Here is a 22993-nt window from a genome sequence, read left to right as displayed (position 1 = left end):
GAAACTCGGGTGCACTCGGGCGGATGGCCGGGACGATGACTCAAGGCAGTAACAGTCATCCTCCCATTGTGCCGTATGTCATTGCGCCATCTTCTCGTAATGAACAGACCCCGAAACACGGCGGAACATGCTCATCAGCTTTACCCACGCCCAAGCTTCTTCATTAAATTCAGGGCTGGGCCTTCAGCCTTCTGCGGCAAATCCAGTTCTCTGCAACGCTGTTCAGCCATCGTCAACGAATGTTGGCAGCATCGTCAGCCCTACCTCATGAAAGGTAGAGACATCAGCGAGCGCGCTGTGTCTTGCACGTCTTTCCCTGAGGGCATGGGCAAGTGCTGCTCAGCATCCTGGAACAAGATTGCGGGATCGGGTTTACCTTCGTATAGGCATTCATAAACCTAGATCCATCATGAACATCCCGGCGGCACGCGGTTAGAAATCATGATTACTGACAGCAGTCGCAATGGGTGCATTGACCCCCAACTCTTGCACGATCTCGTGGAGCCCCTTCGTGGTCGTAACGCCTTCGGCGACACTCCCAAGTGTCCTGATAATGTCCTCCAACTTCTCGCCCTTGCCCAGGCGGTATCCAACCGTGTAATTCCGGCTTGCAGAAGAACTACAGGTCAAAAACAGATCGCCTACCCCCGCTGGGTCCGCAATGTCATTAGCTCAGCGCCTTATTCCTCGGATCATCAGTCGCACCCAGAGATAAGAAGGTCAGCGGGGACGCCCCATATGCCGCCCCAATCCGAGTCATCTCGGATAGTCCCCTCGTTATAAGCACTGGAACACTATCAGCACGGGTTACAGATCTGCTTTCTCAAGTGTATACTGACTTGCTCGGGTATTGTTCTCAAAACCCAGGCCGTCCGCAGTTCCGGTGGCAATGGCATAAACGTTCTTCAGAGCGCCTGCAAGTTCGATGCCTATCGGATCCTCGCCGATGTAACTGATGAACTTAATGAAGTCGAGGTATGAAGCTGCGAATTGCGCTCCCTACCAGCGGAACCACGGTTGATGGAACACCTGGGACGCTTTCTCAGCGTGCGTCATGGAGAGCGACGCCACGGTAACAGATGTTGGTTGGCGCTTGACGACTAATCAAGAAAGTTCAGTTTCACTCTATGTGCCATAGAGGAACAGGGTCTCACTTTCCTTCGCAAATGAGGGTCCAGACTGTAAAATGATGAAAGATATATGCTTAAGATTATCCTATGAAAACTCACGATAAATGTGGCAACGGATGCGACGTCGCTCCCCAGAGTATCCGCAATGATCTCTAGGGTCAAGGCACGCGTTTTGGTCTCGATACCCTTGTTGACGAATATAAACAGAGGCAACTTTTCTGGGTTGATCCGCGGCCGAAGGTTCTTCAACGTTTCTCTAATTTGTCCTTATGCCGCATTCCGGTTATAACGAACAAACAAGCTCACCTTACACCCTCCGTCGGAATCGCAAAGAGCATCACGTCCACTCCCGATATAACGGATGCTTCGGGAAGTTCAGGCCCAATGGCATTGATGCGGATGGAGAACTGATGGTCCTGAAGGTATTGTGAATTCCTATGGTGCTGGTTGAAGTATTCCACTTGAGCGCCATCTCTGGACCAAAGCAAGACATCATGCTCAGAGTCGGCGAGATGGTCCGCTAGACATGAGCCGAAATTCCCGGCACCCATGACGAGGACTTTGTTCTTCTCGTGCTGAAGACCTTTCGCAGGAGGCATAGCCATTTTTAGACCAGGAAAGTCGCTGCGAGGGGGATTACAGTGATGATAGCGTGCAAAGAAGATCGACGGGGGGACAGCGGAGGGCCTGATGTGTAGGGCTCGTTTGGAGGCTGAAATACACGATTTACGACCAAGCATGCGGTAGCGAAAGGTGCAGACAATGTACGTCACCTGTAACTTGAGCACCCGTACCGCGGCGCCTGTCGTGTCAAAGTATCACGTGCTGCGTTCCGCCCTCCACGTCTGTCGGCGGCGAAAGCTGCGACTGACATTGCTCTGTACTGGTGTAGCTGCGATTTCCAAAGCACATACTCGTGGGGAAAGCGAATCTCCGCACACTTGGTCACACATACCCAGGAAGCGCTCCGCGAGTTGCCAAGATGCCTGTGCAGGACCGGACCAAGGAATTCTTCGCCTGCATGGATTCCATACGAAGCAGGTCTTCTATACCCTTACGTGCAGAGGCACGTCAAAGGCTGCTTCAGAATGGTAGAGGGACGGGCAAGAGTGAATTAGCGCAGATGGCACAGGCCATTGGCAAGGACATCAACAGCACCAATATCAAACTCGGGAAGCTGGCTCAACGTGAGTATCATTGGAACCATTTGGTGACGGCGATACTGAACGGGACAAGTGGCGAAACGAAAGACTTTGTTTGATGATCGGCCTGTGGAAATCAGTGTATGTACTGATCCTTGCATTCATACTGCAGGCTCTTGCTAACGGGGCGCTCGCAGGAACTCACCTACATCATCAAACAAGACATTGCCAACCTCAACAAGCAGATAGCAACACTACAGGCAGTCATCAAGCAACGCAATGCTCAAGGCTCCAAGTCGGCCGAGAGCAAACATATAGACGAGCATCACCATAATGTCGTCATGCTCCTGCAGAGCAAGTTGGCAAACACGAGTATGGCATTCAAAGACGTGCTGGAATTGCGTACACAAGTACGCGCAATATCACTCTTTCTCATCACAGGCGAGCAGACTAATTGTCCTCTAGAACATGAAAGAATCGCAGGATCGAACACAGCAATTCATGCATTCCACCAGCACGGCTGCTACGCAGGCGCCGACCAGTGAGTGTTCAACTCACAAGTTTATCGGTAATTTGTTGTAACGTAGCTTGCAGACTCGTTGCTGTTCGGAAATCGACCTCGCCCCAGCACGCCGGATCCCATGGGAGACGGTAGCAGTGGAACAACTGCCCTGAGTACCAAAGGAAAAGGCCGCGCTCCCCAAAATGGCGATATTCTTGCCATGGACCTCGTCACGGCGGAAGAGGGTACAGCGACGGAAGGTGCTGGCGGAAGCGCTTTCATGCAGATGCAGCTTGTGGAACAGCAAGTGAGCATGTTTCGGTTTTCGCCTTGCCCGCGCCACTCATCCCTTCCGCTTCAGGAAAGCTACATACAAACACGATCCACTGCTATAGAATCTATAGAGTCCACAATTGCCGAGCTCGGCCAAATATTCACCCAGCTTGCACAAATGGTGGCGGAACAGCGAGAAACTGTGCAGCGAATCGATGCCGATACGCAAGATATTGCGGCGAATATTGGCGGTGCACAGCGAGAACTTCTCAAATACTACGCCAGTATATCAAGCAATCGCTGGCTGATGCTCAAGATTTTCGGCGTACTGATCGTTTTTGTGAGTCAATCCGTTCAGGTCATCTTAACAAGGCGTTGATAATCCCAGTTCCTCATATTTATTCTCGTATCTTGAGTTCACCATGGACCATCGTTCTCTTTGTTTATTATCGCACGAGTATGCATAGTATGGATCCTAATAGTCTGGTCATCCCACTGGTATCGAGTTCACCCCAGTTCCTAAGTTTTTCTGAGGTCGTCTTGCATGCTTTTTCCCGCCGCGGTGTGTCAAGCCGTCATCAACCTCCAGTACGGACCAAGTTCGTTTGGTTGCGGGCGTGTGTTCAACGCCAGATGTTTTGGAATGACGTTGAGGGGCCTCTAGACGAGTATGCTCTTCGCCCTCCTTGCTTTCCGAATTCCGCTTCTCAATGCGCTTTTGCTATTGGAGTGCATTAGGATCTACGATGGGACATGCGATGACTCGGACCCACTCGCTGGGCATGTAGCTCTTTGTTGCGCTCTCGTAGCTTCGTTATGCGCGCCTCGCTTTTGCCCCCTCCTCCGACCGTCAGTTCAACGTTGATTTTTCGGCCGTCGAGCACAGAAAGATGCATTTTCAACGCCTGCTGGAGCGGTTTCTTCTCGTCGAACTCTAGGAATGCGAAGCCCTTCGTCTTCTGTCTAATATTAGGTTTGTCTGTTTTGGGTGTTTGTAATCGTATACGAGGCTGCGGTTCTTTACAAGAGTCAACGACATAATCATCGAAGCGACGGAGATATACGTACCACAGCAAGAGAAATGCGCTGCAATTGCCTCCTTGGTGGTTGTGTACTTGAGATTACCTGCCTCTTCCCATGAGCGCAACGAGGCGAGTAGAGTCGATGATGGGCGTACCGACAAATAGGATATACTTTTGTTTCCGCGGCTTTGAAGGGTTTGAAGCCTCCTCTACCCCATCAGCAGACGAAGTAGTTTCCTGCTCCCTCCTTCGTTTCTTCGCACTTCTTGGTGCTTCGGCAGGATCTTGATTGGGGACGACTGCACTAGTCTCTTCCACCACCCCACGTTCATCGTGCTTGCGTTTCTTTCCGCTCTTCCCTGCCTCCTTCGGTGTTTGGACGGCTTCTGCGTCATGACTCCTTTTCGTGCCCTTGTCCACCGTCTTCGAGGAATTCTTCTGCGATCCTTCTCTGGACCTCGCAGAAACCGACCGACTAGGCTCCCCCTCCAAGCTCTCTTGAGGCGCCAAAGTTTCCACTTCAGCCATATCCTGGTCTTCCATGACAGGAACGGCTTGCTCCTCTGGGTCATCGGATTCCTTCTTCTTATTCTTTGTCTTTCGCTCTCTGAACGCGAAGGCTTTCCGCTGCTTCTTCGTGAGTTTCGTAGTGGAATCCATGTCGTTAGAAGGACCCCAGATATATGGGCAGTGGTGGAGCAGGGAGTATGAAAGCCGTGCAGGAGCCTCGAGGTAAATGCGTAACGGCCGAGCTGGACAGGAACTTGAAGGTAAAGTTACAAGTGGTGTATGTATCACGTGTCCATGGTCGGAGTTCCAAGGCCCGCGCAATATGTGAATGAACCTGACAATGCTAGAAGTACATAAATGGTGCAAACCGCAGTGTAGGTCCGCTGGAAGTCGAGGAACGCGCAACCAAACCGCAAAGACGCTTTATGCGATGTTCAAGCCACTAACACCTTCTCCCGCGCCATCTACGGAACGCTCGTCCTCCTCCCCACGTCTGCTGTACCGAGACGACGGTCTCAGGACCGGGCTCGCTAACATCATGTTGCGAACCGTTGGGCTGGAAGCAACGCTCACCGGTCTTGAACCACTAATGACAGAGAAAGACAAGGCAGCTTGGCTCATGGTCGGGGATGCCAATCCCGAGTTGATGTTTCCAGTTGGGATTGAAATCGGAATGGGTCCTCGCGACGATCCCGGAGTACGTGGGTTGTGATAGGCCGAGTGCGGATCTCGCAATGACGATAACGAAGGTGAGACTGCTCGCCGTTTAGCGGTCGGGTACGGTTCGAAGCGATCGGCATCGGTAACTGAGAGATAATGAGTATATATGGGATGTAGCTCGTGTAAGCCACCATACATTTGCGTTTATTGGAACGGACGGGACCATTGGCAGTCGGAGGTGGCGTATAGCGCCACTGAGTAGCTTGTGCGGCTGATAAAGATGGAGAGCCATACTGAACATCGTGGTGAGTCCGGGACGTCAACGTTCGTATCCGAGTCTGGACGTACGACATCGATGTCCATGACGCTGCCTGCGCTTGGACTTTCAGATATTCCAAAGTATTGCTCGTCGCCATTCACACTGTGGGCAGGGGTGACCGGCTTTGAAATGGAGATCGGCTCCCCGCCGGGGTAACGGCTGTCGTTGTCGTCCACGCCGTCGTCGCTTGGGGTATCGTCTCGCTGGGGCTCATCCGCCACGGCTTCTTCCGGGTACCTCCCGCGATCCGAAGGAGGTCTGAGCGTACGTGCGGGAGACGGCACGTCGGATAAAGAGGTGGCCAACCTATGGAACGCTGCCTCCATCTTATATTCGCTCTCCTCTGGACGGGACTCTTGAAGTACACTCAATAAACGAGGTGCTTTGAGCTGCAACGTCAGATCACGACCTGTCCGCGGCATAAGTCAAAGATGGTTTCTCACTGGGTGCGATAACCGGCGGAGGTGATGTCGGGCATGCTGGGCAGAGCCATCTGCAGCAGATAATCGAGGCGGAGTAGATGGGCTGCGAGGTCTCTTTGACTTTAGACGAGAAGGGCCGTCGGCGATGGAGTCCACGTCTATGGGAGGACCGAGCGGGGGCGTGGCATTCTCAGAGCTGCTTCCTGAAGGACTATCCGTGCACATAGGCGCATCCTTGTCACTTTCATAATCCGAGCGAAGGCTGGGCTCCCTAGTTGGTGGGTTGTATGCAGAAGCCAAGGGGCTTTGAATCAGCGGTTCAGCAGTGTATCCAGTCTTTGTGCTCAACAAGGAGGGACGCCGGAAACGAAGCATGAGCGGGGACGTTGCATCTGTAGACGTGCTCGCATTCGAGTTGCTCACGTTGAGAGCAAAATCGGAAGATGTCGCCGCCAAGGTCGGTCGGCTGGCTAACGAAGCTAGAAGCCGCTCGCGTCTGGTGGATGCCATGAGTAGACTGGGAGTTTATGAGGGTAGACGGTGAAAGAAAGCACTGGCATACATGCGACCAGATACCGGATGCGGCGAACAGCGCGGCTCAAGCCACCCACAACCGTGTCTCGCTCGTCGTCAACACGCGTTCTGCACCTCTCACCATGTCCCGTTATCCTGCCCATCTCTCTGCGGACATGAGTCCGAACAAACTGACAAAGGCGCAGAAGTCTCGAGCGCGTCGTGAACCGTCTGGCGTGTTCTCTCTGTTTCAACCACCCCAGATCCAACAGTTCAAGGAGGCATTCTCGCTCATAGATCAAGATCGCGATGGTGTGGTCAGCGAACAGGATTTGAAGGAGATCTTCTCCAGTCTTGGTGAGCATTTCTTACACGCTTGTTCCCCGCTCGGCTAAATGAGTGTACTAGGGATCAACCCCACCAAGCAGATGCTTGACGCATTGCTCAGCGATCGACCCGGTAACCGCAACCAGTCCGTCAGCGGTGCAGACGACGCTGGTGGAGATAAAGGGATCAACTTCACCATGTTTCTGACTATGATGGGCGAACACCTTTTCGAGTTTGACACCGAGGCGGAGTTGCTAGAAGCTTTCGAGTGCTTCGACGAGCATGATACCGGCATGGTCAAGTGCGACGAAATACGAAAATGGTTGAGCGAAGTTGGGGAACGAATGGATCAGGAGGAGGTATGAGCAACGTCTTCTACCAATCGACATTCCTGACTCCCCTTCCAGATCGACCGGTTCCTCAAGGGGCCGTATACGGATCGCCAAGGGAACTTCAACTATCGAGAATGGGTCAAGGTACTGCGAATCAACGCAGACGATGACAATAACGACAGCGAGACGTTATGATGGACATGTCGTCCGATGGACATTGTACGCTTGTGATTGCAACGATACCCAGACCTGCGCATTGTATACCGCCATGTATTGATATTATCTCTGTTTAACAAGCTGATGCATATCTGACAAATTAGGCGAGTTTGCCCATCGTTATCCAGTTTCAACCCGAAATCTAAATCCAATGGCCTTTCAGTGCGTCCACAGGGAAACGCTCGATGTCCAGGGTCAACTCTCTGAACACATCATCGATTGATTCCTTTCTGTCCTTCTTTTCAGTTTTCTCCAACGCTATCCGCGGATGTGAGGACACGAATCATATAGTTATCTGCGATACGTGGCGCACCTTTCGCGTTCTCTTCACCCACCGAAGCTTCCAATCCCTCTTCACCACCGCGGGCTGCAATCAACAAGAGTTCTGCACCCTCGTAATCCAGAAGATCCACCCGTTCGATCGGTGTAAAGCGCAGGCCGCTCGGCTCTCTTCCCTTGGATCCCCCTTTCCCGAAGACGGACAGCATGATCTCCTCCGGATACTTGGCTCTCTTATTCTTCGGCAAGCCGGTCCCCGGCGGGCCACTGACATTCGCCTCTGGGTTCCGCACTTGCAAGACGAACGACGATGCTTGATAGATACCCAGTTCCTTTTGGATATCTCCCGGTTCGGCGGGGTGCGACAGATAGTACCCAAGGTGAGTCTCCCTCTTGGAAGGTACCTCGGGATCGTTGTTGACGATGACATAAGCGCCTCGCCCAGCAGGTCTGGCTGGCTCCAAATGACGCGCGCCTTGAGGATTGAGGTATACATTGAGCTTGTAGGGACATGAGATGCGACATCCAATCGAACCTACCCTTCGTCTTGGTCTCGTACGTTCGCTCATCCAGTCCGTCCTCGAGCTTCTGCAGGTCTTCGCCGACGGTACCGATCGTAGCCCACAATACTCGCTTCTTGCCTTTACCCGAGCCACCCTCCTCTGGGTGGGGCAGTTGTTTCTTGCCGACGGTCACGATGCGGAAGCGCTTCCTGGTTCTGTCTTTTGTCTCCGCTTGCGGTACCGCGGCGTTTGCGTTAGATTCTGGCGGACGGGGCACGAGGATGAACTGGAATCGTTGGACGTCGTCGATGGAGCCTGCTTCCTCCACGTCGACCTTGGGCCGGTAGAAGAAGTAGATATGACCGCGTTCAATCACCCCTGAGAAAGGTCCGACAATGAGCCTTGACATTGTTGACGTTGTTTAGTTGATTCGAGAGCGCCGTACCTGTCTGTGGGTGCTGTTTCGCAGTCTCGTCATTGTCATCGACCTCCATGTCTCCAGCGCCATTTTCTTGTTCATCATCTTCCTCCTCTTTCTTGGTCTTTTTTGCGGGTGGTTCTTCTTCCTCGGGTGCTTCCGTCTCTTCCGCGGGTCGCTTCTCACCAACGTCGAGCTCCTCTTCTTTTTCCTGTTCCTTCGAAGCTTTGGTCTCCAGAGCAGCTTTCGCTTGACGTCTGGTCGTAGGCATGGTCGACAGAGTTGCACTTCAAGACATGCTGGGTAGCGATGCACTTCGGTACGATGACCTATGACATCATACATGGCATCCTACAGTAAGTACAAAGTATATGCCGGGGACGGTCCCTGGTATCCGACGAAGCCATAAAGCCATATTCCTGCAGGTAAAGGTCGGCGTGCATCACTGCAGCCTCTTCACCGACCAGATGAGTTTGGCAAACTTGAATCCGAGCGAGTCCGGCTTCTCGGGGTATACGAGCTCGGCCTTGACCTCGACGGTCCCCTTCGGGAAGATCTCCCCGTCCCAGAGCTTCACCCAGGTTTCCGGGTCGTGGCAGAACATGTACGTCCCCGCGGCATTCTCGACTTCCATCCTGAACCCCTTCTCGAAGCGGCCGCCCTGCGAGCCGTAGATGATCCCGCCGGGTCCGGGCGTCAGGAGCGCGGCGAGCCCCTGGCCGATCATCTTCTGGCGCGGCTCGTCGAAGAGGTGAAAAAAGTTGGAGGCGTGGATGACCGAGACGTGTCCGCGGAGCATGTTCAGGTTATGGAGGGTGCGCAGGTCCGGACGAGGGGTGCCGGGCGGAGAGTAGAAGGGCGGGGCAGGGGAGAGGAAGTTCTGGTTGAGGACGTCTCCGACGATGCGCGGGACGGGCCAGGTATCCGGAGTGGAATTGAACAGCTCGTGGCCGACCATCCAGAAAGCTGGAGCGCGCACGAAGTAAGCGGACGACAGCAGGACGAGGTCGGGCGGGCTGGATGCTACGTACCGGGGCGTACATCGGTGGCGACGACGTTCTGCATGGGCCATCCGTCAAACACTACCTTGCGCAGGTCGCTGCCGACTTGTTCGCGATCTGTGTTAGAAACGCGAGTCAAGGTGTCGATGATCACGTCGACGCACGACACGCTCCCATGTCCAGGAGGATGGCGTCAGGCCGTTGCCTCAGTAGGGCTTGAACGTCAGGATATATCGGATGGCGCGCAATCTGGAGGCTGAATCGCGGTCTCGGAAAGTCGAACGGGAGGGGGAGGCGGACAGAAGCTTACCTGGTGAACTCCAGCCGACGGAGGCATCCGTGCGGGTATACCTATTATACTGATCAGACTCGATCTGTGCACGTCGAGGGTACGGAACGCGCATCGTAAGCCCTGCGTTGGATTATGAACAGGTGCCGCCTCAGCGCCTGGTCGTCGTAGATGCCTGTCAGGGTCTTGAAGAAGGTGATCTGATCCTCGTCGAGCTCTAAGCGCTCGTTCTCGAGCGGCGGCTCATACCGCTTCCACGGAACTGCGACAGGCATTTTGGACATCTTCGGCGAAAGATGGCGGGGCGAGGCGGGTTCACGAAATTGAAAGGGCGGGCGCTTAGCGAGTAGTAGGAGAGAGGGTGTGATCACGATCGGCTGCAACTGTGTATACGCGCCGGAGTCTCAGGCTTATCCGGGCGCTGTCATCAATTGGATCATGAAGCATCGATGAGGGGGGATTCGGCGTCTTTTCCGCCTGCTCTCGAGCTAGTAGGAGTACGTAGGTGCGCGTTGGTCAGATGGACAACGAAACATCGCCGTCTGCTCGCATATCGAAGCTGGGGAAAGATAAGGGTAGGTCACCCGGGCGGACAGACGGTGCGACCTGTGAGAGTTGGGGGCGAAAGCTGGAGATGCCGAGCGCAGCGTTTGTCGCAGCGACGGCAGCCCGGATCGCGCACTGACCTAAGTAAACCAACTGCGATGCAACCGTCGAAGAACTTGGAAGAGTCGCCGTCGGTATTCTTGCGCGGGCACAGCCACACCACGGTCGATATCAGGTTCTCGGAACGGTCTGCGTCTTGGTTGGCCGGCACTGGCGTCGACGCCATTCGCCGCGGGTGCCGGCCAAGGACGGGGACGAGGAGAGCCGCAGCGTCTGGCTGCTGGACATGCGAGTGCACGAGAATAAGCCCGGGCTGGAAATAGACCGGACGAGGAGACGAGCGAGGTGGGCCGACGCGGTGCACGTCCTTGGGAACCGGGCCAAGCACGCTTGGGGTCGGCGGACGGGCTTGGCGGCGAAGGCGGGGACGGCGTCGCGGCGCTTGAAATGCAACTCCGCGCAGGGACGCAGGGCGACTTGGCGGCGCCGGCTGGGCCCGGGCCTGGGACGCCAAGCCTTGCCAAGAGCCAGCACCGGCGCCAAGAGCACGGCGTATATATACGCCATGGATCCGCAACCGCCCCGTACTCTCGTTCCGCTCGCGCATCTCGAGCAAACTCTCCAGCAGCTCATCCGCCAGCAGCCCATGCCCGGCCTCACCGTCCTCCCCCACACCCCGCCACACGGCGAGCGCTCCCTCTCCCCGCCCGACAGCGACAGCCTCGCCTCCTCTGCCTCCCCCGGCGCCCCCGATCTCTCCTCCCACCTCTGCCTCTGGCAGGACTGCCAGAGGTCGTTCGCCGACCCGGAGGTACTCTACAGCCATCTCTGCAACGACCACATCGGCCGCAAAAGCACCAACAACCTCTGCCTCACTTGCAAGTGGAAGGACTGCTCCACCACCTGCGCCAAGCGCGATCACATCACCAGCCATCTGAGAGGTATGCAGTGCAATTTCACGACGCCATCCCGACATTCTGACTCCGATATCGTAGTGCACACCCCACTCAAGCCCCACACCTGCGACGTGAGCCAGAGGGGTGCTGAACACCTTTTTCCTACGACTGCTGACCCCCCTCCCCCCTTTCGCAGATCTGCTCCAAGTCCTTCAAGCGCCCCCAAGATCTGAAGAAGCACGAGAAGATCCACACGGAAGAGCACCATGCCCAACACAAGCACTCAAAGGCGATCACCGTCACGGACACCGTTCGAACACGCGCACCTGAGGGTCAGGAGGCTGCGGACGCCCCAAGGGCCCCCGCCAACCGGACCAAACCGTCTCCGGACCATGCAGGTAAATCCCGGCATATACTTTCGATTGCCGTGGCTGTTTCTCTGACGCTTCTCTCTGCCAAGCCCACCTTGGCCTTCTTCCGACCCCATCGCCGGAAATGGGGCACAGCACCGTGCGTGCGCCTAGGCAGCCTGAACCCCAGGAAATCTACCTGGAAAACAACAGCATGCCCACCTGGGAAGCATTGCAGTCGGACGGCACCTCCACCACCACGGCGGGCACCAAACGCTCGCACGACTACGGCCTGGGCGAGTTCATCACCGACGTCAAAAAACGTCGGGTGACTCCTTCATACGACCCTCGTGAGTGCAAACAAGCGTGGTCTTCGCGACGTGCTAATGGCGCATCAATTATAGACATGGTGGAACGATTGAACAACCTTGTCTACCAATCGGCCCCGAACGCCGGTTCTTTCAACCCACGCCAAGTTTCTCTGGACATCCGCTCCGAAGAAGAGCTCGCCGCCGTCAATCAGTTTTTAGTTGCCCTCGGACGCGACGTTGCGTCCAACTCTGCCGCGGCGACCCAGCAGCACGGCGCGGTCAGTTACTCCCCGGAACACTACTTCAATGCCTCCGCACTGGAAGACCTCGGCCTCGCCGGCATGCCTGGCCTCTCGTCGTCCTTCAGCTCCGACAGCTCCAGCTACTCGAACCCTTCCGTCGGTTCCCAGCAGTACGCGTCGCACGGCTACGCGCCATCGGCGCCGTTGCCCAGGTCCAACCATCCGTCCGTCCAGTCTGGACAGTACGGCTCGATGTATCCCGCGCTTCAAGAGTCACAAATGTACACTCCTGCGCGCGAGTACAGTCATGCACGCCGATCTGCTTCGATCTCCAGTACCCAGGCTTACGCTGGGGCTATACCGCAGTATCCGTCTCCTCCCCAGCACCAACAGATTCACCTGCACCCGACGCCCCCCTTAGACTCTCCACAGCACTATATGGGAGGTCCCTCACCTGCCTCGACGCCGTCAGTAGCGACGCCGCCTCACCACCACAGTCCCGCCGTCATGCAGCCCGCCGTCATGCAACAGCAAGGCATCCAGATCGTAGACTTTGGCACGGACGATGGCATGGCATCCTACAACCACCTACGCCCCACGCATAGACCTGCCCCAGCCCCGCGACTCGCCGCTCCTACCTACAGCCAGCTCACGCAACGGGCGATCCCTCAGCTTGGCTCCGTTCCGTCCCGTGTGCCTGCTGCGAGGACCACCGACGAGCGACCTGAGCCCCTGGAGCCCGGCATCCGTCGCTACGCTCATCGTGGACCCCCGGCCAAGCTCAACCTCGAGGCCGGCTCCATCGGCATATCGAGCAGAGGCATGTACCCGTCGCTCTCGGAGATCGAGGACGAAGACTTCAAGCTTGCCCCGATCAAGGGCCGGTACAGGTCTCCGTCGCCGGACGCCTCACCGCGATCGCAGGGCTCGCGCGAGACGACCCCTACGCCGAGCTCCGGCGGCGAGTCCCCTGCAATGCAGGCTACGGTGCTCCCCAGCTTCCGCACCATCGCCGCGGCGGCAGATGGCGACGACGGCGAGAACCTTGCCAGCAATCTCGACAACATCCGGTTGGCGAGGTCTGATGCGAGCCTGTCGCAAAGAAAGCGGCACGCCGAGCTCATTCGCGATCTCCTCGTCGCCATCAACGACGACTTCACGAGCAGGCGGCGTTACAGCAAACGGACTCGTCTCTCTGAATCACCCGCAAGGAGCCCGGACGTTGAGATGGTCGCTGCCTGAGCGTGTAGTGTATGATGTCGTATTATGGACTGTACATAATGTACCATGTGTTGTTACAATGCTTCCACTATCCTATGTACTTTACCAGAAAGTCGGCGTCGCTGTCTATCGTTTCAGAGTGAGCTTCAATTTTGGGCCTGCAGAAGGCGCCTCGGTGCCATCGTCCATCGCAGACATCGGCGGACTGGTCGCCAAGGGGGACGGGACCGCAGCAGCAAAGCTCGGGTTCCGGAGTACCGATACGCCATCGGCCGGCTTGGCAAACCCTGCCGGAGATGATGCACTGGGCACCAGAGGCGAGGACACCGACGGACCGCCGCTGACGCTGGGGGTGAGCGGCGGCGGTGCCGTACCGGAATTGAACTCAGCCCAGCGTGGGCACTTGCGGTTGGTTTCTGAGCGACGATGTGTGAGATGCGCAGCGATGCTTGGGTCGATATTATCGGAAACTCACTCATATGACCCATTTGTCCGCAGTGTCCGCAGCGTCGCTATGTGCCATAGTTAGCCATGCTGCTCTCAAGGGGCGAGACGGAGACTATCTTGGCTTACGGTGGTGTCCGGCTTGACAGGCCTGTTCAACTGCAAGGGCATGCCGCCCTCCTTGATAATCTTGGCATTCTTGCGGTGCAGACGGCGTTCTTGGTTCTTCTTCATCCTGGCGATTTCCTCCTCCAGCCTGTATCCATGGGTGTTAGATGGCTATACTGGCAAACTGACGTTCGACTTGCCGTTTCTTGGCTCGGGCGTCCTTTTCAGCGTCGCCGGTAGGTGCCAATGCATTGGCTGTCGTGTTCTCTTCTTCCAGTATTTGCCGTTTCCTCACGTATGCCGCGATAACTGCCGGATCGCGAACTATCTCGTACTCAGGATGTCCGTCAACCTATAGCATATCGTGAGCAGGACTGTATCACCAAGACTGTCCAACTTTACCATCCGTCTGATGCGCAGTACTCGGCGACTAGCTTCGGGACCCAGACTTGTCTCCCGGTCGCGATCCATGGAAGATGCACGGCTGAAAGCTGGTGAGGGCGGCACGGAATACCTGCCGGCAGTGGGTGAAATGGCTGCAGCGTACGAGCCATCCGGGCCGACGGTCGACATACGCCGCTGCTGAGACGGGTTCTTTGGCGGGGCGTTTTTCTCTTCATCTTCGGGGGTAAGCAGCGGTTCGTCCTTACGACTAAGAGAGTCAAATTGTGCCTTCCAAATGCGTTCGATTTCCGACTTGTAGATCAGCTGTTGCTCCGCAACATTGTACCGGTGCGCCGACTTCGGCCTATTCTCCGCCTCGGCTACGCGGAATGAGTCTTCGACGGAAGAGCGCGAATCATAGATAACACTGACCAAGTTTCTGCTCGTAATCCTCGCCCGCTTTAACAAATATGTCCTTCATGGAAACACGTAGAAAGCTGAAGGCCTCTCCCCGCCCTGTTGGATCACCATCTCCATGCAGCCTAAGCATGGCCTTGGCCTGAGTAGCGAGTAAGAAGTTCTTCGTCGTGATCCAAGGGGCAAGCTGCTGTTCCACCGTAAGGTTGGATTCATCTCCCTCGCCCGTCTCGTTGCTATAACCCAGGTCCTGCAGATGCCGTTGCCCGACCTGCATGCTTTCGTTCAACACAGCTTGCTCCGGACCGACCATCTTGAGCATGTCAGCGTCTGAGGGAATCGACCATGTTTCCTTCAACCTCCAAAATCCCTGATGCGGCCCGCGGCGATGATACTCCATGAATTCCTTCAACGAACCCTAACAGCACGAGTTAAGGGAACAATCCAAACAGAACTGCGGGTGATAGTACCTTCAGACGTTGTCGCATTTGAAGCTCGTTTTGGTCTGGGAAATACTTCATCAATCGAGTAATTTTCAATCGCTCCCCTTGGCTCTTTTTCAACAGCTTGAAGGCGATGATTTGAAGGCGGTGTTTGATTGTCGTGGTTATTTTGCGAGAATGAGGCCCGGGAACTTCGGTAACAGGGTATGTCTGGCCAACCACGAAGAGGTTCTTGATCTCGCGAATGAAGTATCTCGCCTCGCCTTTGTGCGTGCTCCTGGAAGCCGTGAATATGAGTGGGAAGCCGTGAATACGAGTCATACCTGATGACGAGGAAGTCCGTGGGGTATGGCTTGTGTCTGAACAAAGGTGCACGAAGAAGATTGTTGTATAGAGCAGGGACTGTCTGTCCTGGAGCAACAGACCCAAACTTCATGAAAGGTGATTCATCTTGAGGCTCCAATACGAACGGCGTGCCGAGGTCATACTGCAACGAGTGAGTTTTTGTAAGGAGCTTCCTAGGGCATATCCGGTACCTTTGGAATGTGTTCATCTTTTTCATCCTTCTTTCGGTAGTAATTGACGAGGATACTTCCCATGCCGAAACTGGACATGATCGGGGGGTGTTCCTCCTGAGGACAAGTCAACGACGTGGCGAGCATTGGCAGATTGATAAAGCTTACCGAAAACTCCCACAACACAAAGTTGCTTGTATCCTGTAAACTCAGATCCCCAGTCTTGCGCAAGCCTTCACCAACATTTCCACCTTTACCGAGCTTGCGGCCTGCCTTGTCCTTCTTCTTCTTGGCTGTGCGCACTTTGCTGAACCGAAGTTCGATGTTGGCGGGGAATTGCATGGCTGGGCGATGCCAGGATCGTCCTTCTTGCTTGGAAAGACGAGTTTTGTACTGAAATTGTAGTTGTAGACGTGAAGGATACAGAGAGTAATCGGCTTTGCTTACAAAGGGCAGTTGTAACTTCTGTGCTGGGTACGCATGCTCCACCACGAGCTGACCGAAGGTTTGGCGGACGCGATGCCGGCCTCCGTCTTTAGCGAGTTCGTAGTATTGGTCGTTCGACAAGTTGAACTTGTCTCGGTGCGCAGCGTCAGTACGGAAACGCTTTCTTGGACGATGCCACTCTGCGTCCGCGACTCGTCAAAAAAGGGACCCGAGATGCAGGAGAACTGCCCACCTGGTTGTCGTTCTTCGGGGACAACGTCGTCCTCGTGGTTGAACTCCAGCTGTGTGAAATCGCGGAAAGGCACCTTTGGGCCCCAGATGATACTTTGCGTCCAATCTCCCGACTCCAAGGTCTTGTTGACGGGATTCGTCAGGCTTGTCTGGGTTGTAGGGGCGAGATCCGCGGCAGTATGGGATCGCGCGTCTTCGTCCATGTCCATCTTGGATTCGTACATGATTTGTTCTTCCCAGTTGGACAGTAGTACCAAGTCGAAGGAGCGATCGTTCAGCGGTAAGGACAACGGTGTCCCTACACGCTCGCGTTGCTGCCCAGCCACGAGTCAGACAATGATAAGAATTTTGACCGGAAGAACGTACGTCAAGAGCGCGACGAAGGTCCTCATCAACGCTTCCTGCGGCAACCACCTCTTCTGCTCGTTTGTGTTCTACCTGACGTTGCGCATCACCCACCACCGCCTCCAAGAACCCCCTATGAACGTCCCTCTTACGGGGGTAGGCAGTCTCGACTGGAATCTGTGAGTGCCATGAACACGACTAGCATGGATGCACTGACTCTGGAACGGTCGTTTAGAAAGCCGCGACTTCTTGACTGTTCGACCCTTGAACAATTCGGTGAAGTCCAGGACCCTTTCTTTTTCGAATGCGGGAAACCGCTCATACACGGACTTAGGCCGCTCCACCAGGCGTCGAACGATCCGTGTTCTCTTTTGCCTCTGCGGCAGCGCGCTGGGTGACTCGGCTTCCATCTTCACCATGCCGCCCAGCTCTGAGCCCTCATCCTGCAGTTCCCGATCCACTTCGTCCTCCCAGTCTTGACCCTCCCCAGCACCAACAGCGCCATCTTCTTCCCAATCGTCTTTGTAAATCTGAGACGAATTCAGAGCGGATAAGCCAGCTATTCCGAGCTGGTTGGAAAGGCCCGAGGATGAGGGCAGGGACATTCCCGCAAGAACATGATCGAGAGAGAAGCCCGTAAGCGCCCCAATCACATCGTTCTCTTCGTGGTTAGACATCTTGGTAGCGTTGAAGTCTGCCGGCGACACGAACAGCTAGCCCTCGGCGGTGATTGTAGTATCCTGCAGTAACCAAGCGTAGCAGTGCCACTAACGGTCAGCCCCAGAAAGAGCGCGTTGGCCGATGTACAGGGGCAGATATGCACGTCGTGGTTGTTGCTGACGAGCACTATGAACGAAGCGTACAGAGACACAGGCATTGGGCGTTGTGGCTGTGGATCGCGGGAGAATGACATTACGCGAGGACCGGTGCGAATACCGCCAGAGCTCCGATCCACACAGCCACCAAAATCCCCGAAAAACGCCCGTTTACGGGCGCGAGCTCCGATACCAAAACCCCGAAAACATGGGGGTAGAGGGCAAAATGTTACATCCTGGTCTGCTCCGATAACATACGGTAACCGAATGGGGCACGCTCAAAATCGCGGAGTTCGGACCCGATGCCGGGTGGCGGAGCTCAACAACTGCCATGTGGGCACAATCTAAGCTGCGGTGGACCTCTGGAACCCCGCTGATGCAGAGTAATAGTACTACTATATGCACCCGCTGCTTTACACGAAGTGAGTGTCGCGCCCTCGATATCGTAGGGTAGTATTGTTATGGCGATAACAGATCGTAACAAATTGTTGCACAAGATACGACAGCACACGAGCAATCCAGTCTCGAGATCTCCGTGAGCGACGCACCCTCGGCCTCCTGACGCGCCCGACGCCCGACGCGGCCACGCGAGCGAAGCCCCGCCACCTGCCTAATTGGGTGTGGGAATCTTTCCTTTCTGGAATCACCGCGCCCCGTCCTCGCTCGACACCTCCTATCCGACTCTAAGTAATACCATCCTATACATCCTATACACTTTTTAATGTTCTTCCTGTTCCTCTTCAAGTCTCCAGCGCTCGAGAGTCCACCCTGGGCGCCCTAGTTATCTCCAGAACGAATTTCCTCTTCCTATCCTTCCCTCCTAGAAGTTTTATTGTGACTCGTCTGTGTACCTAGATACGGGCCTCCTGACGATATAATACCTTTGTAAGCCCATAACATATGTCCTGACGGTCTCAAAATAATGTCTTATCGTCCCCCAAGCAATTGGTGTGCTATTTAAGTTCAACTAAGTGAAATCAAGTCATTTTCAACATAGTGTTTGCTACGCACTACAAAATCGCTATCCCCTTAAAAACTAAGCTACCGGAACACTCTTAGAAGCCTTCGTTAAGGGCTACGTCCAGCCGCTCTCGCTCGACATCCCGAATAGTCTGTCACTCTGGATTTCCCACGGTCTTCCTGGCACACACTCGGGCTCGTTTCGTCTCTCGTACTCTCAGGGATATTGTACATAGTACTAGGCTACTCTACGGTGTTACCTCAACCCCTAACGACCTACGGTGGCGTTACCGTTGCCCTTGGAAACATACGACCGTGGAAACATACAACTTGAGCCGCGGAACAGCTTCTGTACTCCCAGTTCTTGCATATCATATGTTTGTACCACTTGATATTATGCATATAATGCAATTCTACATGCATGTGCGATGTATCAGCTCATGGGTTGCAACGCCTACGCCTTCATGCACAAGACTGAACGGGCTATTAGTTCTCTATGGCGGCGTCAGACTTAGCATCTGTGCAAACGTCAATGTATCGTACAAAATCTACATAACACGCGTTAGATACATGGAAACTGACGCAGTAACTGGCAGCACCTTGGAAGGGAATACGCGGAAGATGACCTCGTCCGCGGTGGCGGCAACTGATTTGTTGAACTCCTGCGAATTCTTGTTAGCATGATCCAGTTGGTCATAAGTATAGATAAGTTTCCACCTCAAGTTTAGAGCTCAATTCCTTGTCTAGTTTTGCCGTCATGGTTGGAAGTTGAGCTTGCGGCCCCGCGGTGAAGATGAATTCCTCGACGGTCTTTCTGGCGCGTCAGACGCGTAATAGGACCGGTGCGAACCCCACCAGAGCTCCGATCCCTCAAAGAGGCGATTTCGGCCATTTTCGGGGTTCCGGTGAAGGTCCCAAGAGGCCGAATTTCGGGGATTTGACATCAGACATGGCCCCGAATTGACGATTTTCGGGGCAAAAATGGGATCGGAGCTCTCCGAGACGCTTCACAGCTCACCGTCGCCTAATACACTTCAGTGTACCTAGTTGTGCACCAGAGCACTCCTTGTCGTCTCAATCGGGTCCAGATCCCGACTATGTTCACATCCCCGTCTCCGTCTCCGTGCTCGGTTTGTCCATGTTCCTGCCATTCTCATTGCTTGCTCCCATTGTTTGCCTGTTCGGGGACTTCAGAGCTCTCAGAAATTCTTCCAGGTTCTTTATTAGCACGTCCTGGATGCAGCGGACAAGATCCTTGTACGTGCGCCAAGCACTTGAAGCCTGCCTGATTCTGCCTATCGGTGGAGAGAATGGTGGTGGAAGCAATTCGGGACATGGCGAGCTCTAAAAGTAGCGCAGTGGGGACTCGAATTTGCGCATGCCAAACAGGAGATAATGTTCTGGATGGATACCCAACCAGTGTCCCATAGCCTAGCGGTTGTCACGTCTGGGCTCCAATTTCAGGGATCTTGGATCGAACCCCGCTCCTAATTGCCTGTTATTATGGTAACCGAATGGGGCACGCTCAAGCCGAGCCAGTGCCGGCTTGCGGAGCACAGAAATAGTCACGTGAGTGTAGCCACGCCACAAGAAGACCCCGTCAGCAAATGATTGATGCGGCGTCTTCACCCACCTCGCCCTTTCATATTTCCCATGTCAACGAATTCACAGATGTTACCGTTCACCCTCCACCCGCACCCAAGGACACCTCTGATGAACCAGGGACCAAAAAGCGCAAAATCTCTGCCAGCAACGGCACCCCCGCAAATACGGATCCTAGCAGTGCTCGGTATGCGGAGCAAGTGTTATCCAATAAGCGACTCGAAAAGGTTCAAGATCTCATCAAGAGAGAATGCGAACAACTTGTGGACTGTTGCGACCGAGTCAAACTATGGGTGAACCTTAATATGCCGAGGTGCGACGCGCCACTCTTACTCTTGCGTCAGTTGATGGACGGCCTGCAGAATCGAAGACGGCGATAATTTCGGCGTCCAAGTGCAAGAAGGCCAGTGGTACCGTATTTGTGTGTTTGTCAGTCAAGATTGACGACAACTTTCAGAGGTTCTGAACGAACTACACCGCTCCCAGGAGAGTGCGTACAACCTACGCGACTTCGCTCGTCAGCATCACGTTTATCGAGCCAAGCTCTGCTCGAAACGCATCAAGTACCCCAATGTCGAGGACTACGTGGTACGTGATCAGCCGATGTTCATACATCCACCTTGTAACCACATGGGCAGGGTGCTGTGAGGGAGCAGGATGAAAGGCAACTGTATCTCGCGCGCCAACACCTGCACGATCTTCGCAACATCTATGCCGTGTTAACGGACATCGTTCACAAAAACATCGCGAAGGTACGCGCAACGAAGACTGGAGCTTGTCATCAACTGATGTTCCCGTTCTTAGCTTCGTTCTCCCAAAGGCAACAACAGCGGTGGTATGTACTGAAGTGCAAACACGAGAACGGGGACAAGCGTAGCGTATGCGGCGGGTACATCATGGACACGTTATACGGATATTGTTTTGAAGACATTGAATCCATCCAAAGCAGTACTAATCACCGCGCCGGGAATCTGTGGATGCCAGTGCACTTCTTTGATATCTTTTTGACCTTGATGCACGAACAAGAGCTGAGGAGGCACCGCGCGACCACTCTCAGACGACGGGTTCGCTGCTCCCATCTCTTCGTCGTCCTGTTCAACCGCCAAATCCCAAAGGGTAATCTGGTCGTCCGCGCCCGAAGCCGCAAATATCGAGTCCTCAGTTGGATGCCACTCGATGGAGGTTATTGGGCCGGTATGCCAGTTGAATGACGCAACAGGCGCAGCTGACGGCGTGGATGACCTGCAGCGTATGTTGAGCGTCTTGCGTGGTGATGTATGTGGATATACCGCTCACCCTCTTTTTTGCACGTTGCGCAGATCCCAGACTTTGATTCCGCCTTCGTCCCCGCCACTCAAGAGCATATAACTCGTGTTTTTGTTCCAGCTTATGACATTCACGTCGGTCTCATGAGCTTCATCTATTCCAGCTACACTTCTGCGACCTTTGCTCCGAACGTCCCATAGCTGCACGCTGTGATCGGCGGAACATGACGCAAATACTGTTGGCTCGCTTGGGCTCCATTGTATGTCTTCAATGCTGGAAGTATGGGATAGAAATGGTTGCAATAGAGCGTTGAAACCACTTGGCCCAGCGGTTGTCAGATATATCTTGGCGTGGACGTCACCAGTCAGTAACCGTAGCGAACCAGGATTGCTCTCGGACGATGCCCAGTCCATCGCGAAGCCCTCGGCGCTTCCATGCGAGTTGATGGTGAATGCAGGTTTGTGGGTCCGAGCTTTATCGAAAGCATAGCCGGGAACATCCATTGATTCGATGAGCGGTCGCACGTCCCACACGTGAACTTTGCCGGTATCAGCCCATGTAGCCGCGTAGTACGGTCGAGAAACGGGAGGTAGGGGTTGCGAAGGGGGTAAAGGCTGAGCTCGCAGCCGATTAACACCGCCAACGTGAGGAACAGAGCGGAACTCGAGAATCGGATCTTCGTCCAAATCATCCGCATCATCATCATCATCATCAGAATCGTCACCTACAGCTGCAGTGATAAACGTGATGCCCACCTACAGTCAGAAACAGGCTCACCGTCTTTCTGCGTTCGGTGTAGTGAAGTCATCTTGTATATCAGAAGCTCATTGTTGCTGGCAATATTCGCTTGCGTCCCCGTGGCGAGATATATTGTTGCGGGAAATTGTTGCCGTTGATCGCCCAAGTTATCGCGCAGTACGTCAAAGGAAAGACATGGCCAATTTACGTTCATGGAGTGACGCATTTCATAGACAGAATCGTCTGCGACAAGGACCTCATCTTGTTCGAGTGCGCGAGATCCAGGTATGAAGACTTCCGGCTCTGCAGGCTGTTCTTCCGACTCCTCGATCGCCGGCAGAACTTCATCAACATCCATGCCTGAGCAGGAGGTCATGAATATTCAGATTCATACAGCAGAAGGTAAACGTACCATCATTGGTATTATTGTTCCCTTCGATGAGTTCCTCCTCACTATCTACTTCGTCTTCCCATGCATCCTCGAATTCGCCCATCTCTTCGAGTGTAACATCTTCGCGTTTGGCGGCACCAACAGACACTTTTGGGAACGATTGACCATGGTGTGACGTAGGTTGTACCTCAGTTATGGATCGTTTTGACATGATAATTGTGATTAGCAGAGATAGAGACAGAGCCAAGAAATTTCGCGGATGGAATGGACGCATGGCACGTGAGGGTGTGTCGGGAATTTCCTTTTACGTCACATACCCCCCACCAGGGCGGATGAAAATGCTCTTGTGCAGAGAACCGCTTCATTAAGCGTTGCTCACAAACCGCCATTCATTATGCTTATG

The 22993-nt window shown here is 54.5% G+C and overlaps 12 protein-coding genes across 12 annotated transcripts; 4 read left to right on the top strand and 8 right to left on the bottom strand.

Annotated features, from left to right (window-relative positions):
- Window positions 1-130: 130 nt before the first annotated feature.
- Window positions 131-3553, bottom strand: PUNSTDRAFT_48883 (NAD-dependent glycerol-3-phosphate dehydrogenase). The gene is made up of 17 exons (XM_007378884.1): window positions 3436-3553; window positions 3136-3387; window positions 2867-3081; window positions 2738-2813; window positions 2470-2682; window positions 2367-2413; window positions 2023-2317; window positions 1437-1894; window positions 1230-1386; window positions 1155-1179; window positions 1004-1100; window positions 840-952; window positions 706-786; window positions 454-650; window positions 379-398; window positions 267-318; window positions 131-212 (listed from the first exon to the last, which is right to left on the bottom strand). Exons 8-17 carry the CDS (start codon window positions 1733-1735, stop codon window positions 141-143), a joined length of 1113 nt encoding a protein of 370 aa, XP_007378946.1. The 5' UTR covers window positions 1736-1894; window positions 2023-2317; window positions 2367-2413; window positions 2470-2682; window positions 2738-2813; window positions 2867-3081; window positions 3136-3387; window positions 3436-3553; the 3' UTR covers window positions 131-140.
- PUNSTDRAFT_57376 (uncharacterized protein) lies at window positions 3535-4729 on the bottom strand (the record flags this gene model as incomplete). Its single annotated transcript, XM_007378883.1, has 5 exons — window positions 3535-3768; window positions 3821-4065; window positions 4116-4176; window positions 4229-4480; window positions 4538-4729. The coding sequence occupies 5 exons, from the start codon at window positions 4727-4729 to the stop codon at window positions 3535-3537; spliced, it is 984 nt and encodes a 327-aa protein (XP_007378945.1).
- A 273-nt stretch (window positions 4730-5002) lies between these two features.
- On the bottom strand, window positions 5003-6490 carry PUNSTDRAFT_110166 (uncharacterized protein; the record flags this gene model as incomplete). Its single annotated transcript, XM_007378882.1, has 4 exons — window positions 5003-5385; window positions 5436-5532; window positions 5588-5947; window positions 6002-6490. The coding sequence occupies 4 exons, from the start codon at window positions 6488-6490 to the stop codon at window positions 5003-5005; spliced, it is 1329 nt and encodes a 442-aa protein (XP_007378944.1).
- Window positions 6491-6606: 116 nt separating this feature from the next.
- PUNSTDRAFT_48878 (EF-hand) lies at window positions 6607-7465 on the top strand. The gene is made up of 3 exons (XM_007378881.1): window positions 6607-6850; window positions 6902-7179; window positions 7228-7465. Exons 1-3 carry the CDS (start codon window positions 6637-6639, stop codon window positions 7345-7347), a joined length of 612 nt encoding a protein of 203 aa, XP_007378943.1. The 5' UTR covers window positions 6607-6636; the 3' UTR covers window positions 7348-7465.
- A 45-nt stretch (window positions 7466-7510) lies between these two features.
- PUNSTDRAFT_129672 (uncharacterized protein) lies at window positions 7511-8839 on the bottom strand (the record flags this gene model as incomplete). The annotated part of the gene is made up of 4 exons (XM_007378880.1): window positions 7511-7626; window positions 7682-8122; window positions 8187-8528; window positions 8596-8839. The coding sequence occupies 4 exons, from the start codon at window positions 8837-8839 to the stop codon at window positions 7511-7513; spliced, it is 1143 nt and encodes a 380-aa protein (XP_007378942.1).
- A 171-nt stretch (window positions 8840-9010) lies between these two features.
- On the bottom strand, window positions 9011-10133 carry PUNSTDRAFT_59635 (uncharacterized protein; the record flags this gene model as incomplete). The annotated part of the gene is made up of 5 exons (XM_007378879.1): window positions 9011-9534; window positions 9600-9674; window positions 9734-9825; window positions 9880-9920; window positions 9963-10133. The coding sequence occupies 5 exons, from the start codon at window positions 10131-10133 to the stop codon at window positions 9011-9013; spliced, it is 903 nt and encodes a 300-aa protein (XP_007378941.1).
- A 1154-nt stretch (window positions 10134-11287) lies between these two features.
- On the top strand, window positions 11288-11613 carry PUNSTDRAFT_16975 (uncharacterized protein; the record flags this gene model as incomplete). Its single annotated transcript, XM_007378878.1, has 3 exons — window positions 11288-11405; window positions 11460-11491; window positions 11557-11613. Coding segments are annotated over 3 exons (207 nt in total), but the record flags the coding sequence as incomplete, so codon positions are not given.
- Window positions 11614-12116: 503 nt separating this feature from the next.
- PUNSTDRAFT_32006 (uncharacterized protein) lies at window positions 12117-12392 on the top strand (the record flags this gene model as incomplete). The annotated part of the gene is made up of 1 exon (XM_007378877.1): window positions 12117-12392. A coding segment is annotated over one exon (276 nt), but the record flags the coding sequence as incomplete, so codon positions are not given.
- A 1218-nt stretch (window positions 12393-13610) lies between these two features.
- On the bottom strand, window positions 13611-17495 carry PUNSTDRAFT_56286 (TAF1 transcription initiation factor TFIID subunit TAF1; the record flags this gene model as incomplete). Its single annotated transcript, XM_007378876.1, has 16 exons — window positions 13611-13760; window positions 13797-13900; window positions 13960-13996; window positions 14058-14177; window positions 14233-14388; window positions 14439-14520; window positions 14584-14800; window positions 14853-15243; window positions 15308-15557; window positions 15604-15767; window positions 15817-15912; window positions 15964-16188; window positions 16243-16421; window positions 16475-16787; window positions 16840-16988; window positions 17036-17495. The coding sequence occupies 16 exons, from the start codon at window positions 17493-17495 to the stop codon at window positions 13611-13613; spliced, it is 3093 nt and encodes a 1030-aa protein (XP_007378938.1).
- Window positions 17496-19087: 1592 nt separating this feature from the next.
- On the bottom strand, window positions 19088-19485 carry PUNSTDRAFT_129668 (uncharacterized protein; the record flags this gene model as incomplete). Its single annotated transcript, XM_007378875.1, has 4 exons — window positions 19088-19141; window positions 19193-19255; window positions 19311-19403; window positions 19444-19485. The coding sequence occupies 4 exons, from the start codon at window positions 19483-19485 to the stop codon at window positions 19088-19090; spliced, it is 252 nt and encodes an 83-aa protein (XP_007378937.1).
- Window positions 19486-20200: 715 nt separating this feature from the next.
- On the top strand, window positions 20201-21041 carry PUNSTDRAFT_110161 (proteasome activator pa28 REG alpha/beta subunit; the record flags this gene model as incomplete). Its single annotated transcript, XM_007378874.1, has 5 exons — window positions 20201-20508; window positions 20558-20598; window positions 20653-20783; window positions 20834-20947; window positions 21000-21041. The coding sequence occupies 5 exons, from the start codon at window positions 20201-20203 to the stop codon at window positions 21039-21041; spliced, it is 636 nt and encodes a 211-aa protein (XP_007378936.1).
- Window positions 21042-21100: 59 nt separating this feature from the next.
- On the bottom strand, window positions 21101-22801 carry PUNSTDRAFT_56814 (glutamate-rich WD repeat-containing protein; the record flags this gene model as incomplete). Its single annotated transcript, XM_007378873.1, has 4 exons — window positions 21101-21437; window positions 21492-22185; window positions 22239-22559; window positions 22612-22801. 4 exons carry the CDS (start codon window positions 22799-22801, stop codon window positions 21101-21103), a joined length of 1542 nt encoding a protein of 513 aa, XP_007378935.1.
- Window positions 22802-22993: the final 192 nt, after the last annotated feature.

This window comes from Punctularia strigosozonata, assembly GCF_000264995.1.
Source record: "Punctularia strigosozonata HHB-11173 SS5 unplaced genomic scaffold PUNSTscaffold_1, whole genome shotgun sequence".
NCBI classification, from domain to species: domain Eukaryota; kingdom Fungi; phylum Basidiomycota; class Agaricomycetes; order Corticiales; family Punctulariaceae; genus Punctularia; species Punctularia strigosozonata.
Note: the sequence above shows the minus strand (reverse complement) of the source record. Positions and strands in the feature narration are given on the sequence as shown.